General features: G+C 37.3%; 3 protein-coding genes across 4 annotated transcripts in view; 2 read left to right on the top strand and 1 right to left on the bottom strand.

Annotated features, from left to right (window-relative positions):
* Positions 1-376: 376 nt before the first annotated feature.
* Positions 377-12,779, bottom strand: rgp1 (GP1 homolog, RAB6A GEF complex partner 1). 2 transcript variants are annotated; one of them, XR_001634609.1, is made up of 9 exons: positions 12,653-12,779; positions 12,417-12,550; positions 10,825-10,908; positions 10,298-10,447; positions 9,937-10,083; positions 9,673-9,800; positions 8,723-8,900; positions 7,948-8,527; positions 377-388 (listed from the first exon to the last, which is right to left on the bottom strand). XR_001634609.1 is itself a non-coding variant. In XM_016490868.1 (8 exons), exons 1-8 carry the CDS (start codon positions 12,766-12,768, stop codon positions 8,304-8,306), a joined length of 1,161 nt encoding a protein of 386 aa, XP_016346354.1. In that variant the 5' UTR covers positions 12,769-12,779; the 3' UTR covers positions 7,938-8,303. The 2 variants fall into 2 exon arrangements, 1 of the variants encoding a protein (XP_016346354.1); XM_016490868.1 differs by lacking the exon at positions 377-388 and having other exon boundaries at positions 7,938-8,527.
* On the top strand, positions 5,822-6,520 carry msmp1 (microseminoprotein, prostate associated 1). The gene is made up of 3 exons (XM_016490850.1): positions 5,822-5,936; positions 6,044-6,152; positions 6,352-6,520. The coding sequence occupies exons 1-3, from the start codon at positions 5,822-5,824 to the stop codon at positions 6,518-6,520; spliced, it is 393 nt and encodes a 130-aa protein (XP_016346336.1).
* Positions 12,780-17,360: 4,581 nt separating the features above from the next.
* The window catches only part of gba2 (glucosidase, beta (bile acid) 2), a 13,477-nt gene continuing 10,735 nt past the window's right edge, over positions 17,361-20,102 (top strand). Inside the window, exons 1-2 of the mRNA XM_016490767.1 lie at positions 17,361-17,669; positions 18,874-19,124. Of these exons, the coding sequence (XP_016346253.1) occupies positions 18,934-19,124 (191 nt within the window). The 5' untranslated portion in view covers positions 17,361-17,669; positions 18,874-18,933. The remainder of the gene's footprint in view (positions 17,670-18,873; positions 19,125-20,102) is intronic.

The following is a 20,102-nucleotide window of genomic DNA, read 5'->3' as shown; positions in this document are numbered from 1 at the left end:
TGTATTAAGAAATTGCCAAAGAGAGAGAGAGAGAGAGAGAGAGAGAGAGAGAATAGCAATTGTTTATACATTGCACTTAACCCAAGTTGTGATTGTTGGATCTGCTGTAAAACCAGTAGGTTATGGCCTTTGTCAGCCATTCTGCACAGCAGGTGGACAAGTCATTTGCAATTGCTATCTGTCTTTTGGGTGCATGAACGTAATATTCTCCAAGTATGTTCTCCAATGCAATGGACATTTTATTGGTGTTTGTGTATATAGGCATCTCAATAGGTTGTACTTCCTAAAAACCTCATCTCTCTTCACACAAGCGTGTTTCTTGCCATCGTTTGTGAGGGCAGAAAAAGAACCAAGCCAATAAAAAGATTAAGAAAACAAACTGTTCTTGCTTTTAATTTACATTCGCTGGCAGCTTGGCATTCGATCACTCACATCCTAAATCTTAGTGCAACTTTGGGTCCCCCCTGCACATTAGTGTGTGGTTATATAATAAATGGTGATGAGTCAGACTGCACAACAGAACAGGACCGCAGTCCATTACATCCTCCGCTCGGGACTCAAGAGCTGTTAAAGAGGATAAGGCTCATTGCCACCCCTCATGTGTTCCGAACACTCACAGAGGGGGCTCTGCTTCCTTGCTCCCAAGTTTAAAGCCACATTCCTTTGAGTTGAAGCCAAAGGGCAGCTGCACTCTTGGGATGACGAAGGTTTCCACTGGCTAGACCTTACCAGGCCTGAACTTGTATATTCAGGAATTGCTTATGACCCAGCAATAATTGCTTATATGATGGATTAAATGTTTGCAGGTACACTCTAAAAAAAAGGTGCTAAATAGCACTAAAAGGGGTTCATTGGCTTGTAATGATGGGGAACCACTTCAAGTGCTATATAGCTTCTATCTTTAAGGGTGCTTTACAGCACCTTTGTCAAATGGTCTTACTGTATGTAGAACCATAAGTTCCCCATTCTCCTCCTTACATTTTAGATATGTTACTCCACTCTCATATGTTTGCTATGATGAATGGGAATTTACTTCAATGGCAAAAGCTGTTTTGAATCACTTTTATGCTTTTCTGAGGTCAAAAAGTTCCATGTGAGGACCATGGAATATATAGGGGGCCTTGGGGGCAAAATGGTCGAGAGTCACATTATCTTCAGGAAATACACTTTATTTTAATTTCATTTTTAATCATTTCCCCAACTAAACTAAGGGACTAAGATAGAGTTAGAGAACTATACAGGAATTTAACAGGTTCTTTATATGGCATAATTGACATTGGTGCAATATAGCACCTTAAAAACCCCAAAGAACCCGCTGAAGAACCATTTTGTGTGTGTGTGTGTGTGTGTGTGTGTGTGTGTGTGTATGATCAGTCTGAATTATGTGCATTGCATTTTTGCATTCATTTTTACTTTTAATAAAATGGATAGGGAAGTTTAAATTAATTGTAACCTGTAACCTAAAATGCCTCCATAGAATATATAGATTGATTTAAAAGAATTATTTAAACAAAAAACACATCGACTACTATGTGAGGCTCATTTAAACAATGCTTATATTGTTCAGTAGGAATAAATCGGTGATTCCCAAACAGTGGTACCTGTAAATCAGGGGAACTTAGAATTTTTTATTTTTTAAGGTGACATTTTAAATGTGTAACAACAAATGTGCTGGAATTTTTAGTAGTGTAATTTACTTCAACAATGTATTGTTTTTAAATGTGCTAAAGAAAAAAAACACAAAAGAAAAAAAGAAATAGTAAAAAAATAGTACAAATTCTGAGAAATAGTAAAAATTCTGTTCCTTTTAAAAAAGACACAAAATAATATGTTTTGTCCGTTTTTGTGGACGACACATGTAACCCATCTTTGTTCATATTTCAGTCATTTTCTCAGCAATAAAACTCTCTTACGTATTTCCTAAAATTCTGTTCTGGGTAAATAATCTTTTCCTAGAACTGTATTACAGATTGGCTACATAAGACACAGGTTGGGAAACAGTGGGATAGGTTACCTAAGGTTTACCATTAAATCAGAAAATGTGCTGCCAAAAATCAAGTGTACCTGTTGAATAGACTTATTCATAACAGCACTTTTAGTTACTTCTTACATTTAACGACAATAACCAAAGATTAATTGACAACCAAAAATTGTGAACTTCTGCCCGATGGCCTTTTGGCAAGTTTTCTGCTCCTATTGGACACAAATCATGTCCTATGAGGCGGAAATGTTTAAATACGACACCAGTTCTAACGTTCAAGCAGATGGGAACATGCTAAGAATGCACGGCCAGAGCAGAGGAGAGACTGTGAGTCACTTTGTCCAAACTGAGGCGCTAGTAGTCAGTGCCATAGAGCAGTAGTACAACATGCAGTACACAGGGAGGAGCTTTCAACACCTTTCAGACTACTGTGGGGTGACACAGGCGTGAATGCAACAAACAGACTTTGTGGTACCCCAGGGCCTCCTTGGAAAATGCCTGTTTCTTCTATTGCAAATTTTTCCATCTTGATAGCAAAGATGACGAGAGATGAGCTAATGTGCAAACGAGTATGTAATGTTTGGTTCTGGCTCAAAGAGCGTTACCTTCTCGGCATCCGCTCAAAGCCTAATCCCTCGCGCTCGACACCTACCTAGGATCCTTCCTTAACAACAAAAAAGCAGTTCAGAAATATTACATCTTCATCTTCTCTGGTCATAAACACACACACCTGCAGCGGTAGTGCAATAAAAGTCCAATTCTGCCTTTATGAGCTTCCTCCTGCTCATGAACATCTTCAGCTGGAACAGACCCACGTGAGGTCACCGCGGCCATGACATCATCAGCATGAGCTCAGTCCAAAGAAGCAGACCAGGGTCACGGCAACCTGAGGACCACAGTTGTGATGGATGCCTGTGTTTGTGTGTTTGAAGATCACCTAGTAACCATTTGGTGATGTTGAGAACCACCCGTTGACCATCCTCAGGATGCATCTGAGGTGACATCTGACAATAAACTGAATGTTGATGCATCCACTACAACCCAAATGAAAACTGCCCTATTAAAAAATAATATATTTAAAATACATTTATTTCATACTAAGTATAGTTCTGTCATGAAAACTCTCAGATAGTTTAGCATGGTAATGTACATGACAATGTTAATGTGTTTGGTCTTGGCGGAATAGATTTGCTACGCTGCTGCTGCTGCTGCTGCTGCGGCAGAGCAAGTACCGAGACTTGCTACTGCCAATACATCCACAACATGCTGCTGTGAGCATGTAAGAAATACTGCTGCTACATATATAACATGAAATAACTCCCATATAGCAAACATGAATCACCCCGTAGCAGATCATATTAATTTATTATATTAATTTAAACAATTATTATAAAACAATTATTTAAACTGCGTGTAGGCTATATCAAACTGCGTGTTTTCAGTGTAAAAATAAGGGTCGTTTTTGGCTTTGGACTAAAACAAAAAGCAGAAGGGCTTATTGAAAAATGCAAATTCATTCTCTCTTCATTCTTTTGCTTTTCGCCAGGAATATAGCCATTTCCCTGGTAACTGCAGTCAACAAAGCAGCGCAGCACCTGATTTTGCAACTTGCAACGCTCATATTTAATCAGTTAAACCATAGCCTTTTGAAGTGTAAGCTATATCTCAATTTACATGTATATTTAGTTTTTTTCACCGGAGCACCACCTGAGTCTTCTCCCATTTCTACCAGTGATCATTGTTTCCTTCTACCTGCGCATAAATCAATAGCATCACTGGGCTGTATGTTGCCAAGTTGAGGGGACAAATGGGACTTGCTACTGCCAATACATCCACAACATGCTGCTGTGAGCATGTAAGAAATACTGCTGCTACATATATAACATGAAATAACTCCCATATAGCATACATGAATCACCCCGTAGCAGATCTATACAGGTGGCATACCGGTCAACATTTGGGTACCAAAATACGGGAAGGGTGGGGGGAGTGGGAGGCGGAGTCAAAAGTAAAAATTTTTATATTATATTATATTATATTATTTTTATATTAATTTAAACAACATATCAATAGCATCGCTGGGCTGTGGGTTGCCAAGTTGAGGGGACAAATGGGTTGAAATTGGTATGCGTCGATCGCGTGAGAAAGATGTGTTTCATACAAGATCTGGCAACTGGACAACCTTGGAATTTGTTGCCCATACAAATTATGGGAGTTTTACCAGAAGCGAATGTAGCAAACAAATAAAATACGCTGAGTGGGATTTTTTTTTATAGAAAGATTAAAAATATGGTTGTCATTATGTCAGATTGAGTTAGACCTATCGGACTGCGCCATCAAGAGTTTCATGCCAGAACTTTGTATTTCAAATCTATCAACATATTTACTGACATATCACTTGAGACTTACTGATATAAAAATTATAATTAAACTTTATTTGGAATACTACTTGTGCACAATGCACATTTCTTAATATTAAGCCTAAATGTGTTTTAATGTAATTTCTGATGAGTTGAGGATTGTATGATCTTTGAATAATATCAGTCCTTAAATGCGAGATATTTAAAGTATACCTGAAGTATTGTAATAGTTCCACTTTAGCACAATCAAATATACTTCAGTACATCTTTAGTTGGACTTCAACACTATGTCTGCACAATTAAACTGTATTACTAGTTGTTCCAATTTAGCAGACTTTAAGAAAACTAGTTTAGTATACCAACAGTACAATTGCAGAGTATTTTTATTAAGCACATAGATATGTAAATGTATTTGTTGTATACTTAGCATGAAATAAATGTATTTCAAATAGATTTTAGTATATTTATTTTTCCCTGGTGTTTACACTGCCCTGCATCATATTTGCTGAATAACATCCAACACTTGTTTCTTACTAATTTTGGGGTGCTCATTCCAAAAATAGGGCCTGTTTTGCTCTGTGGCATTTTTAGCATTTTAGCATTTTCGATTTTGACAACCATTTGTAAGGTCAAAATGTCTTGTATTATATCTTAATCACCAAATATCTGTGTGGTAATATGCCACAAAGACATGATTACTATCTTCCTTTGAGCAGTTACAACTATTTGTTCAGTTCTTAGCCGATTTTCACATATATGAATGATTCTGAAGGTAATAAATAAATTAATTTATTTATTTCTAAACTTGTGTTTACGTAAACTTCTTTGACATTTAAGGGAGTCTTTGAACATATTTTTACACTCCTTTGTGTTAACGTATACATTTTCAATACATCTTGTCATTAAAACAGAAACATTTGGCATTTTACTGCTTTTGTTATTTTGATAACTGGATTAAAGCGGATACATAGACCTACTACATATATATATATACATTTTTATTATTTTGGGGGAAAAAACTGGGCATGATGGAAGTTTTATACTTTTTAACTCAGCATCATCAAATTAGGTGAAATTAGGCCTTTTTTTTCCAAATGTAGGGCTGTTATCTTTAATTGGCAACTCATGTTATCCATATTTGTTCAGCATGCTGTCTCGCGTCAACTTTTTCTGTTTCTTGCTCTCCAGCTCTCTTCCCCACCTCTCTTAGTCATCCCAGGATGTGTCAGAATTTCTATAGTTTTTCAAGGTCATGCCCAGTGGAGCGGAGAATGGCAATCACCGGAGAGAAAGAGCAAGTGGTGCCAAGCCACAGCTTTTTCCTTTGCACACCCCCTAACTAATCTGCCCCCACCCCAGAAACACACCTCAGGTAGGGGGTAAACCACTCCTCACACCCGTCCCCGTGAACGCATGGGGGTATAAATGGAGGATGCGAAAGAGGAGAGAGAACAATTCAGAGGGTGATCGAACAACTCAGATGGATCCCATGGCGAGACATGGTGTGATGATAATCTTCATGGCCTCTTTGGTGTGGATGAAATGTTCAGCAGCACCAATGCAGTGCCACTTCAACTCTCAAGGTGAGACCAGCTGTCCCGTCTCATGATATTTCCTCTAAATCAGTTTTATTTGGAGTGCACTTGTTGATCAGGCACTCTCAGGACTTGATCTTCAGTGTGCTCGATGTCTCTCTTCACAGCTCTGTGTGAGTATGATGGGAAGCAGTACTCTATGGGAGAGAGCTGGATGGAGCAGGGCTGTGTGCAGTGCACCTGCCTGCACCCTGTGGGAGTGGGATGCTGCGAAACGTAAGAGTCGTAACATCTTGCATTAATTTCTCTATTGGATAATAAATAAAAGAACCTAATGAATGGGAATCTTGAGATTTTTCTGTTTTATTTTGGTGCACTGAAAACGAAATTACACTCTTGAAAACCCTTATTTTGGAGAATGTACACAGAATGTAGTTAATTTTAATTTATATTTAAATCAATCGCTCGATTACAGTGTGCATCGGCCTGTGGACTTTCCTCCCTGGTGTGAAGTTCGGGTTGAATCTCTGACCTGCCAGGTCACACTGGTGATGACCTCTGATCCCCGCCTGCCCTGCATTCCCGGAGAAGAGAACAATGTTGATCCAAGACATGGAGCACTCAACATGAAACTAGAAGGTTAGCATGGAGGAAGACTTCAAACGACAATTCACCTGCCTGTCAGCTAACATCTGTCTCACTATTACGTGAGATGCAATATTACTTCTATAGAACTTGTATTCTCGAAGCATAACCATTACCATTTAAGTTCTCAATTTAAAGGAAAATAGGATGTGGTTTTACATGTATAGCATGTAGGAGAGGAAAGCATTCTATTGAATTATCTGGAGAGACAGATGGGAAGTTTTATATTTGTATGGAATGTTATGCATTGTGTATATTAATTTGTGCTTATTCTGCCATGTTATTATCACATCACTATAACACAAAATATTAGCACTGCATGGCCTGTTATTATCTCTTTTACATATTTTTAAGCTCAGAGAGCAAAATTAAAAGTGTATTCCCTGTTAAATAGTTGCAAAAAAAAAAATCTTTATGAGACAAGCAATATTTTGATTTGATAATAAATTTGTTATATGTAACTGTTTGTGTCATATTTACAATGTTTACACTAATAAATATGTATAGAAAAATCATCTCATTCTTTTAATTTCTAAAAAAAAAAACTACAATAGTACAGTGGTTCTCAGGGGCCTCAGTGAACTTCCAAGGGGGCCACAGGATTACTTAAAAGTATTCAAATTAACAAATGATTATTACAAATTAATAAATGATTGTAACTATAATTTAAAATGCTAATAAACACAAAATCAAGATGTAAGCTGAAAACTATCTTTTCCCCCCTTTATACCTGTTGTTTTTATGTAAGAAAATAGTTCTTAAATCTGCAAGAATCAAACGTGGTTTATAAACTTATAAGCCTATTATAAACATACTATAAACCTATATATTTATTAATCTATCAAGTCTCATAAGTTCTGATTAATAAAATTTTTTTAATATAAGCAGCTTTGTCAGAATTACAGCAGAAATATGGTAATCCTGGACCACAAAACCAGTCATAAAATTTCAAGATCGATAAACCTCGAGATTTATACAGCATCTGAAAGCTGAATAAATAAGCTTTCCATTGATGTATAGTTTGTTAGGACAATATTTGGCTGAGATACAAATATTTCAAAATCTGGAATCTGAGGGTGGGAAAAAAAAATCTAAATATTGAGAAAATCGCCTTTAAAACTGTCTAAATGAAGTTCTTAGCAATGCATATTACTAATCAAAAATTAAATTTTGATATATTTACAGTAGGAAATTTACAAAATATCTTCATGGAACATGATCTTTACTTCATACCCTAATGATTTTTAGCATAAAAGAAAAATCGATAATTTGGACCCACACAATGTACAGTATTTTGGGCTATTGCTACAAATATACCCATGCGTCTTAAGACTGGTTTTGTGCTCCAGGGTCACATATTGTAGTTCACACAGGTGGGACAACCGTTTCAGAAATCAAACCACCAGAAATCAAACCTCTCAATAACAGTTTTATTCAGTTATGGTTTGCATATAGAGAAATGGTACAAAATAGCTTGTAATAGAGAATTGAAATACAATAGAAACCATTTGTCATTATAGGTTGGAGCATACGAATGAAATACAGACAATAAATACAGAAATCTTTACATTACAGGAGGTAAAGCAGTCTGTTGGTCAAGGCTGAAATGTGAAGTAGCTTAAATAAAGAATTGTCATCTCATTGCACGGCAAAAGATAAAAACCAACAAAACAACTCTAAATATAAGCCACCTTTGAATTTAAAATAGACCACTAACAGGACATCCCGCAACAACAATAACTCGTTAGTTTTATGATCTCCCTGCACAAACACCAACACAACTCAAATGTTGATGCTGTTTGTCCCTGTGAACTGTGAAACATATGAAGCTAGCGTGGGATTTGTGGGAAGCACTTTGATTGGAAGGTCCCAACTGAAGGTGTCCACATCCACATGCTCTGCCCCCGTCCATACTGTGACTTCTGACTGATTCTGCAGAACCACCGGTGCCTCCACTGGCTCCCGCGCTGTTACGAACTCAAAATGCAGACGCCATCTTAACGTCACTGGGGAAGAGAATAAAATCACCGAATGAGAATGTTGCCTTATCAGTGTTCACTTATTTCCTTTACTCACATATATTTGATAACAGATTTAAAACTTCGGGTTCAAACTGAACCGGAAATAAACCAATAAGTCAACCAAAAGCCACATTATCCAACTTTCAACATACAACTTTTTATGAGTGAAGGATTTCTAACCTATATCTGTGGTGAATCCTGGTGTGACATTGAGGGGTACAGGGAGAGAGAAATGGCTGGAGGCTGTGTGCAAGCAGGACTCTAGATGTCGGGCATGAGCAGTGACACTGACAGCCTGGCCGGGATGTCTCTGGTACTGCTCTTGGACCTCCTCCTCACTTTGTAGACTTACTGAATACTGAGCAGATATAAATACACATGAACACACTACAGGAGCACTTCATGAAACAATTACATTCTCAAAAATTTGCGGACAATTAGATAAGAAAAAAAAAAGCAAGGATGCATTAAAGGGGTCATATGATGCGATTTCAAGTTTTCCTTTCTCTTTGGAGTGTTACAAGCTCTTGGTGCATAAAGAAGATCTGTAAAGTTGCAAAGACTAAAGTCTCAAATCCAAAGAGATATTCTTTATAAAAGTTAAGAGTCAGCCACGCCTACCTAAAACGGCTCGTTCTAACACGCCCCACATATCTACGTCACTATGTGGAAATATTAGCATAATGCCGCCCAAATGTGCACACAAAGAAAGAAGGCATGGTTTCAGGAACAGCAGTCGTGTTGAGGCAGCCATGTCAGGGAGACGCTGTGTGTTTTCAACATATTCTGTTACACCAAATACACAAAATAATGATCTTTAAAATAGCATCATATGACCCCTTTAAATTGATCAAAAGTGACAGTAAAGACTTGGATTTTGCATTTATTTGAATATTATATTAAATAAATGCTGTTGTTTGAGCTCTATATTCATCAAAGAATTCTGAAAAAAAAGATTAAGCACTGCTTTTCAACTGTTTTCAAAATGAATTAATAAGAAAGCCTCTGAGCTCCAAATCAGCATATTAGAATGATTTCTGAAGGATCATGTGACACTGAAGACTGGAGTAATCATTAAAAAAAATAAATCATACCGTCCCCAAACTTTTGACCTGTACTATATACTATACCTGTAAACATGGAATATCCCCTTCTGAGAATGTGAAGGTGCCAATAATATCTTCCCCGAGCCTGTACACAGTCTTAAAGATGCAGAACTTAGCCACCTTTCCCCGCACGTTTGTGATGTTGAACATATCTGTGAAGGAAATGCATACATATTCACAATTGACACAGAATTCAAATCTAAGCAGAGGACCACAACATAAGAGATAGATGAATGACAAACACACATTCTTTCAAAGACACAAGCCTTCCCACATTCACTCACGCACATGGGCATCGTCGTGAGGTGGTGATCATCAGCATGTCCAGAGCTCTTTCTAGCGGTCTTGTATCTCTCCTGCTTCCTTCCTCCTCCTCCAGAAAGGGGTTTGAGGGAGCCACTTCCTCATCTTGGGGAAACGGAGGCTCTGGCATGCCTGCAAAAGAATATTTTCTTACACTGTGGAGACACTCTATTCACAGGCATATTTGTGTTAATTTATTCAACAACCAAGTATTCCTTTAGGTGTTAAAATAAAAAAAGCGTGTGGAAAGTGATTAATGCATCTCTAATGCAGCTTGCTGAAAATTAGCCTCTGCTTTGCATGGACAAGACTAACAGGGAGAAAGGAGACCATTTGTGCAACCTACCATGAAGCACTAAAACTCTGAAAGGGACTCGCAGTAACTTGATGGGTGAGTTGACTCGCTGGCAGCCAATCGTGAGCTTGTACACGTACTTCACTGCCTGACCCCGGAAACTGGGTGGACCATCAGTGGGCACAACCTCACTATAGGAATCTGAATGAGGGGAAAACATTATTTACTGGTAGCCACAGCTGAAAAAACCTGGCAGAGGTTTGTTTTACATGTGGCTGTCTCCTGTAGCTCAGAATGACATTAGCCAGGCATAATGTGCAATTACATGACTGAACAGCTGAACTTTGGCCAGCTGACTGTTGGTTTTAAGCCATGAACCAGTTTTCAACAGCATATCAACATTATCTGGGTCATCATGAGGAATTATTTTTCTGAACTGATTAAGGGGTTCACTTCTTATTACTGATGTTGTGAGGGCATAAACCATGTAAACAACACAAGCACTTATCAAAAGAAAATGTAATGGGTCATTTAGACCAAAAGTGCATCTGTGTCTGGTTTTATTTTCAGCTTCTTACAAGTCTTGCTCTCTCCAGGATCCAAGCGAAGGTCACAGAACAAGATCTTTGGTGGTGTGTCCAGCACACACTGCCCTCGTTCACCTGGACCAATGAAGAAACAACTGTGAAATCTCTCCTCTAAATCCCTGCTCTAAAATCAAGAGTTTTTCTGTGAATAAATCTGAGATTACAGAAAGCTGGATAAATTAACAAAACTGAAATGAACATCTAATCCTCGTCACAAGCACACTTTCTGATAGACTCAAAGTATTTGGCTTTTACTATGACAAGAAAGCCACAATTCAACACCAAACTAATAGAGAGATTACAAAAGTTGACAAGTTCCCAGCATACAGTGCCAACAGGACGTCTGTGACCATCTGAAATCATTACACTGCTTGATCTTCACGTGCTTTGTCAGCCATCATCAGCGGTTTCTTGACATTTATAAGGTTTCTGACTCAAGTAACTCTGCACTTGTTAAACTCTGCATTTTCCCCAATTAACAATGTGAGTTTGGCAGATTGTATTCGGTCATTTTTCTGCCCAGCATGTTTTTACCTACCTTCTGGTGAAGTACAGTAATTCATGCTGGATAACCTTTGATACATTTTTTTTATATTTTAAAGTAGAAGGTTATTTTAATATTGCATAATTGTGTATTTTTGCATAAGGTAAGTACAGCATCCTCATCAATAGAAATATTTTAAAGTAGAAGGTTATGTTAATATTGCATAATTGCGTATTTCTGCATAAGGTAAATACAGCATCCTTATCAATAGAAATATTTTAAAGTAGAAGGTTATTTTAATATTGCATAATTGTGTATTTTTGCATAAGGTAAGTACAGCATCCTTATCAATAGAAATATTTTAAAGTAGAAGGTTATTTTAATATTGCATAATTGTGTGTTTTTGCACAAGGTAAGTAGCATCCTCATCAATAGAACTATGGTTTCCACAACCTAAACATTTGCTTTTAGTACAGTATTTTCTCAAACTGCCAAAATTTTGAGTAGTTTCTGTTCTGAATTTGCTCACTGTTCTGTTCTGCTTCTAAAAATACCCAATTGCAACATGTGACATTTGACTGCTCTGACACAAAACTTGAACTGAATTGAGCTGGAGGATGACACTATTGTCTTCTGTAGAGCGGCTATAAAGCTGAATTGAACTAGTTCCTAACTGGAAAATTTTGCAGTGTTGACTAAATAACATTACCATTGTCTTCAGTAGAGCTACTTATCACCGAACTGAACTTGACTCATTATTGATGAATAATGGATGAATATTGATGAATATTACACAGTTATTAAATTAAACTGAAACAGCACTGAACTGACTGGAGCTGCTACAGCTGCTTTACAGCAGAATTTGGTATTGAGGGAATTTATTTGAAGTAGTTTGCATTATTGATTGTTTTTTTCCTCCTGTTTAATACTGTGAAGCTGCTTTGAAACAATCTCTGTTGCATAAAGTGGTATATATAAATAAAGGTGATGACATACAAACCACACAATTTTAAATATGGCTGCTATAGAAAAACTGATCTTCATTCGATTTTCTTTATCTTAAGTAAAACTAGTCTGATATTAGCTGCTCATTTTTCACCTCTGCTTGGTATCAGTACAGTGTCGCTCTCAGCTTGGACGTCCTGCTTGGTGCCCTGAGCGGGTAGAGCCACACGACTCTCACTGGCATGGAACTGGCAGTGGATCTGAGCACTGGCCCAGGCCAACATCTCACTGTGGAAGGTGAACAGACTCAATCCCAACTGACAGCACATACATATATATGTCAAAAAGCAACTTTGTGACTTTGCCTATGCTGATTACAGTGTTCTTTACCTGCTGGCAGATGTAGACAGATGTGATATAGGGTTTGTGAAGGTTATAAGACACTCTAAAACCTCCCCGGCCAAAAACACAGGCCCTCGTGCCATTGATGCCACCACCTCAATCATCTGAGAAAAACAGAAAGGTTATATGCAAGGTACTTGATGGTACTTGACTTAAGATGGTTTTCTGGCCTCCCAGTCTGGACAAGTTGGCTTATTGGTTTTAGAGGGGTTTCCAAACTAGGAGACCAGTTAAGGCCAGCTAAGACCAGCAAACCAGCGTAGACTGGTTTAAGATGTTTTTGGCAGGGTAGAGAGTAGGGGCCCGTTTTAATAAGGAGGTTCAACCAACTCTGAGTTAAAACTTGAACTCTAAGTTGACTTACCCTGAGATGGGAAACTCAAGAGTTTTCAGTTTCAGAACAGCTGAATTGTGTTAGTTCAGTCAACTCTGAGTAGGTTGACTCTGAGTTTAGTGTGTGCACCACGACTATGAGAAGTCATGATCAATAGAACTCCGAAATTATGATTCGCCATGGCAACAGCACCAACAAAAAGATGTCCGCATACTTTGAGTCAACGCATAAGTTTAATGCTTAATCACTGTTATAACAGAGGTGAAAACTGGCAGAACGGTAGGTTATTGAACTAATATTAATTTTCATGGCATCCCATGGGCAAAAAAAAAAAAAAAGAAGAAGAACGTGACAGCAGCTAAAAATTAAGTATAAAAACATTTCAATCAGGTAAAGCTTTAAGCATAAAATGTTCATGGGTGTAGGCTACATGACTTTACAAACATTTGATATATGAAATACATTTCATTCAGTGTCTATTTCATTGTGCAGCAGCTTTTTTTTTCCCACATACTCTAATCTTTTCACGTAGTCTAATCTTTTAACATAATTAAAGATTCTCTAATCCAACCGGTTACATTTCTTAATTAGAGTAATGAAATTAACATTTGACTTCTACTCAGTCAACAGCAAGAAGGCTCGCAAAATAATGAAGAACAGATGAAGAGGAGATGGCCATAATACCAAGTATTGGAAGAATACTAAAATCCAACAGTTAAAAAAAAAAAAGAATAACTCTTGCTTTTGTATTTGTAAGAAATAAAGATGACCAAATAAATTATATAATTCGTGTTTATGTAACAGCTGTGGTGGTGTTTACAGCATATATCTCGGACTACTTCCATATGGCATCCTTCCATTCCATATCCATTCCATATCTATCATTTTCGGAAGGTGTGATGATGGGAATATGCGCGTCATCAATGCATCCAACTACACTGGAAATTCTAAACGAAATTCTAATTATTGGGTTACTTCCAGAGGTCGCCGCAAGATGTTATCAAGTGAACGTCAGCGAGGCACACCATGGTTACCGCTCTGCATACAGCGGCCTCACTAATGTGCTCTGCATCCCTGATATAGAAAACTACCAAATAAATATGCATGTGGATATATGGCACAAAAAAATTTAACTCCCTAAGAATTAATACAGCCTCCTCATCTAGAGTATAAAAGAACATGCCATTTTTGTCACTTTGACGGGAAACAAAAAATAATCTCGTTTACGTTTGCATTAAGATGATTTTTCTTACCACATGGCGGATAATTTTACGTGTTTGAAGTAAAATGCACTTAAATGCACTTGTTTCCCATCAGGAAACAAGAATAAACTTAGGCTATATCATTTTTCTTATACAGAAAATGCATCGTGATTTAAGAATTTTTCGATATTTGTACTTGAAATAAGACAGAAATACTCAGTAAGAAAATAATTTTTGCAGCGTGAATGAATGAATGTGGTATTTAAACATCGCTTACGCTTTAAAAAGGGGGAGGAGACCGTAAGAAACTCTGGGTTTACCGAAGAAAACCTGCTCCCGACCAGGGGCCTGTACCATGATGGCAGATGAACAAATTCAGAGTTACAGGATTAGTTTCGAATTGACAAAACCGAACCACTCCAATCCGGCTTTGTTGGTACCATGATGCTGATCATCAACTTTCTTTGTCAACTCAGGCTTTGATCCTGAGTTTGCAGAGCACGTGCACATGAATGTGTGACATCACTGGCGAACAGCCAATCACGAGCCTTGGTTAAAGGTTAATGGTTTTGCTAAAGGTTAAGAGATTGAATAATATGATGAATTTAAATGCATTTACAATAAAAAAAAACTTGTTCATGAAAGAGGACAAATAAAAGAAATTATCTTGCTTTATCAGTGCAGTCACAGGTGAAACTTGTTATATACAGCGATAGAGACTCGAACATGTAAGGTCACGTAGTCATTTTTAAAGCATTATCCATTGATTCTACAGCTTATTTATATTACATACGATCTGTATATATTAACATTCATTGAAAATAAATTATTTATAATAACTGTTAAACTAAAATTGCTTGTGTGTAATGGAATAATATAAATCACATAATTATACAAATCATATAAAATAACTCTAAGTAATTATCATTAAAGCCAAACATTTTTTTAGTACTAGTGACCTTTAATTTGGAGCAAGTTAAACTGGGTGAGTGACTTTTTTGTGTCAGACATGTGTCACTTTGCTCACATCTGATTGGTCCAATTTCAGTTTTAGATCTCTAACTCAGAACATAACCTGCCCCCGAGCCTTGGAGTGTAAGTTACTATGGCAATGAACGCTGCTAAAAGCCAAGACACTTTCATGGTACCTAAAACCCAGGATTGGTGCAAACTAAACTGAAACTTACCTGGCTAGCAAGCTAATCCGGCTTCATGGTACAGGCCCCCTGGTTAGGTTCATAGAGTAAGTTACTACGGTAACTGACTCTGAGTATAAGTTACCTCCCTTTCAGAAACGGGCTTGACATACCCTGGTTTCTCGGGTTTGACAAACCTCCCATTCTGAAACGGAAAAAACCCAGTTTCCCTCATTTCAGGGTTAATATACTCAGAGTTTTCACTTAACCTCCTTTCTGAAACAGGCCCCAGGTCATGCACTGTGGAGAATATCTTAGTTTTGAGAGATTTATATTTGATCTTATGCTTATTCTTTTAAGCAGTGGCACATGCCTTTCCTAATTATTCTGCCTCTGACACGAAAATATGTGCAAAGCTTGACTGTAGCTACAGAGCAGCGTATATCTATCTATATATATCTATATACACACACACACACACACACACACACACACTCAATTCTCAGGGAACACACATACTGATAAAAAATGTATAGCCTGAATGCACTGTAAGTCGCTTTGGATAAAAGCGTCTGCTAAATGCATGAATTTAATTTAATTTAAATTTATATCTACATTTAAAGAGCTGGCGTCGTGCAGCTTGGCACAACGACGAATATTTACAATACTTGCAGGAAATCATAACATTCTTTTATTTGTTCCCTTTACGATGCCTCGAAGTTGTTTCTTTATTTCTTCCCGTCGATTTTTTTTAACGTCGTATTCCTAACCACAGAAGTTAAAAGAAAAGTGTAGCCGGCGACGCTCCAACTACTTGAAAACAAAACAACCGGAGGCTTGTCTTGGCCAATATAAGGTTTCCCTGAGTTTTTTTCCAAACGTTGTTCAGGCTACATTCATGAACACAAAAGCAAACGCTGCCATGACATGGAACTAGACTTTAGAAAAATCTTCGTTATGCATATTATTTTGATTTACTCAGTAAAACATGTCACGAGAAAGTATAGGATGTAACATCTTTTTCTTAACTCCGGAATAGCGATGTCCAAGTCGTGAACGAATCGTTCTTTTGAGTCAACTTGTTTAACGAATCAGTTCAAGATGTTCACTGTTTGAACGATTTGTTCGCCAATCAAACTCAGAAGCTGCCAACAAAAACTTTATGAATAGATATTATAATTCAAAAGCAAGTTTAGATAATCAAATTTGCATTTACATTAAGAGATACTTACATTTATTTATATAACTTGGCAGAAAATAATATTTCTTATGATTTTAACAAAAATGCCATCGTTTAAATCAACGACTAACAAAGGTTTTTAAAATGTTAATCGAAAAACATAATAAACAGCAATATGTGTTTTACATATGGCTTTACTTGAAGAATACGTAATATACCGGGGTGGTAAACCACATAACGACTTAAAGCCTTAAAGGGATAGTTCACCCAAAAATGAAAATTTGATTCCCGAATGAGTTCGCGCGAGAGAACGTAATCTTTTCGTTTTAAGTCGGTTTGAACAATCCGGATATAAGCACAAGTAATTACCATTTTGATTAGCCGTCGTACCGCGTGCCCAAAGACAGTTGGACATAGTGGTGTATTAGAGGTAAAAAGAAACAAAGTCACCTACATCTTGGATGCCCTGGGGGTAAGCAGATACACATCAAATTTTCATTTTTGGGTGAACTATCCCTTTAAGCCTTACACGAATTACTGAATTGCTTTTGAAATGATTCTTTGAACTGAACCATTCAAAAGAACCGATTCGAATAATTGGCTCCGTGGCAAATGTGACGTAAAAGTCCCATCCAAAATCACAACGGGGGTGGAACGGTTTCCTCAGAAGAAGATAGTTAAGAAAAGTGTAACATTTAATATTTTAGATAGTCAAGAGATGGCTTATAAAAGAAAATAGATACAGAAAAGGGTTTGTGTTTCTTTGGAAAATACTGAAATGACGACACTCTTCTGTACGTTACCTCCCTGAGGGTGAGCTCATTGGTATAAGCCAACAGAAGGCCCTGTATACTGCTCTGTCACTGGGAAATTGATGTCTGGCTTTGACCAGTTCAACATTAAGAGATCGCGATGTGCTGTTCTGCATAAGAAAATGTGTTCTTTACTTACGGAATGCTGTATAACGTTACATGCTTTTCGTCTCTAAAACTTAGCGTTTGCTGTTCACTTTGAAAAAATTCCCAAGATCCAACCGCAACAAAGTGGAAGCAGCAGCCACAGGGACACGGGGTGGCTCTACTGACATAGTCATCATGCTGGCGAGCGTCAAAACAAGTGCATCTCGCCACTGACGCGCAGACCCCAGGCAAGGGTAAGAGAGATTTACACTCCTCTGGTGGACTGCGTGGATGAAACAATAACAATAACAATAGGAGAACATTAATTATGCATGGGCAATCTAAAAGCAAATGTGACATAAGTAGCCAGACGTTTACAATGGGGCGATGGGAAAGGGTGCAAACGCATATTGGACGTTAAAACATCATGTCTCTTTCATTAAATATGTCTTGCCGAAGTATGATTCTGTAATGGTGCTGCATTTTGCAAAATAGGGCGGAGTATGAAGTAATAATTATTTAAAGCAAAAAGACAGTAAAAGTGCCTAACTTTTATAACATGATGCTCGTCTGTCTCAGAAGGTAGGCTTACTATTTTTTATAGAATTTACTTTTATGAGCTGTATGTGAGTTTGCTTTTTTTTTGCAGCAGCAGCACTGATGTTTGGGCCATGTCTAAATTAATTGTAAAACCATAATTTGTGCGATTTGTACATTTCTAGCAATAAATTAATTGACAAAAAAGTAATTTGAATATAAAAAAATTAATAGAAAATTCCTAAATGGACAAAAAAAAAAAAGCAAATAAAATAATATATGAAAACAAATGGATATTGGACAGCGCTAAATATATTTTTGTTGTTGCTGTTGAAATAAAAATGGTTTAGTAATAATAATAATTAATTTATTATGTATTTGTTTATTCTTCTTATTATTCTATTGTTTTATTTCAGTGTAAATACATTGAATTTCAGTGTAGTAGATTATGTCGTAACATTGTATGGTTTTAATTGTTAAGAACAGTAAAGTATGTCAGAATATCTTGATGTGGGATGGGATGCGGCTCTACAGATATCTTATTTGTTTGGCCAAGTGAATTCTACCATATAGAAAAAGATTTGCCTGGCCCAGGGGTGAAATGAAGGAGCTATTGTTATTTAATTAAAAGGAAAAGGATCAGGTTACATCTCCAGCCCGTGGTTGTTGCTGGCAACTGAACTCTGTCATTCCGTCACCCTGTTGACAGGTGAACTTTGCGTTTGAATGTAGATCACCTGCCCATGCATGCAGATCAAACATGTGATCTCAACTCTTACTTGCACAACACAGTAGGCAAGATGTAATTTTTCAACCCATGTGTCATTAAGCTTATCTGTTGTTTTATCCTTAAAACAAAGACATATTCTATATTTATTAATATTTATTATTAACACTTTTGTCAATTTTGCCTTTTTTCAGAGGATTCAGGGAGCCGATTTTTACGGTTTTGGTTTGGACTGGTGATCCAACAGCTCTACTATGGATTTAAATGACAGCACGTCTCTGGCTGAGCTGATGAGCCGGTATGTGTCTACAGAAACAGGATTTGGTGTTCCAAAGGATGGCTGGCGGATATGCTTGGCACACGAGTTCAAAGAGAAGCGGAAACCATTTCAAGCCAAAGATGTCTCATTGACCAACATGATCGAGCATGTTTCTTTAGGGGTCAGGTATGTTTAACAAATCATATTTCAATAGAAGAGCCTCAGATCCACTTGGTCATTCATTTATTAGTCCTCACGTCATCTACAGGAAACACAATTACTAAAGAATAGAATTTGTTCACATCAAAAGCTGCCGAAATAGAATATTATACACATCTCAATGGCCTTTTGCTTTATACCAATATGTATGGTTGAAACAGGAACAGGAAATATTGTTCAGTGGTTATATTTTGACCACAGACGGACATGTTTTCATTCCCTTCTTCTGCTAAACCCTTCCCCACTTGGTTCTTAGCAGCTTTATTTAGTCAACCAATGTTATGGTTACTGATAATATCTTCCTAAAAAAGACAGCTCATTTTGTGTATTGCATCTCACATACTAGTTAAACCAGAAATCATTTTTGGGTTACCTGCAGGCTTGTGTAGCAATTGTATTTACCTGGATCAGGTGGGGCTGTTTTCCCTCTCTAACACTATAACTAATACATTTCAATGAACTTCCTCTCTTTGTATGGACCTTTGGATGTTCCTGCTATAAACAGCTTGATAGCTGTTGACCTGGGTTTAGATTCTGGATTTTGTTGTTGTGATTATTTGTTAATGAACTATTATTTTATCTCCAACATCACACTACAGCTGCATGGAAGTGTAATGTCCACTGAGGCTGGTTAATCAGTGTCGATATCAGTCAATATTGACCCTGTGTGCTGTTTTATTCCACGTTAATGTTTGACACAACAACTGTCATGAGCTTTATAAATCTTTACTGTACGTTACCATTTAGATAATCAGTCCTCTGATGTGTATGTGAATACTGTATTCATGAATTATGTTGCTCAACCTTGACCACACTTGATTGATTACTCACTAGTAGGGCTGCACGATTAATCCATGCGGATATTTAAGCACAATCTTGTCAGAAAGCCGGTTCTGTAATCAGCGGTAAATCTCCATCACCTGCGGGCTTTCACATTGAGCAGCA

The sequence above is a fragment of the Sinocyclocheilus anshuiensis genome, unplaced genomic scaffold, assembly GCF_001515605.1.
Source record: "Sinocyclocheilus anshuiensis isolate Anshui unplaced genomic scaffold, SAMN03320099.WGS_v1.1 scaffold426, whole genome shotgun sequence".
NCBI classification, from domain to species: domain Eukaryota; kingdom Metazoa; phylum Chordata; class Actinopteri; order Cypriniformes; family Cyprinidae; genus Sinocyclocheilus; species Sinocyclocheilus anshuiensis.
This window is presented reverse-complemented; position numbering and strand designations above follow the sequence as displayed.

Coding starts and splice junctions, on each gene's coding strand:
- msmp1 (XM_016490850.1), top strand. CDS start 5,822: ATGGATCCCATGGCGAGACATGGTGTGATGATAATCTTCATGGCCTCT. Junction 5,937..6,043: donor CTCTCAAGGTGAGACCAGCT/GTCCCGTCTCAT, acceptor CTCTCTTCACAG/CTCTGTGTGAGTATGATGGG. Junction 6,153..6,351: donor GGAGTGGGATGCTGCGAAAC/GTAAGAGTCGTA, acceptor GCTCGATTACAG/TGTGCATCGGCCTGTGGACT.
- rgp1 (XM_016490868.1), bottom strand. CDS start 12,768: ATGATTGAGGTGGTGGCATCAATGGCACGAGGGCCTGTGTTTTTGGCC. Junction 10,909..12,416: donor TGTACTGATACCAAGCAGAG/GTGAAAAATGAG, acceptor TCATTGGTCCAG/GTGAACGAGGGCAGTGTGTG. Junction 8,901..9,672: donor GGGATATTCCATGTTTACAG/GTATAGTATATA, acceptor ATATCTGCTCAG/TATTCAGTAAGTCTACAAAG.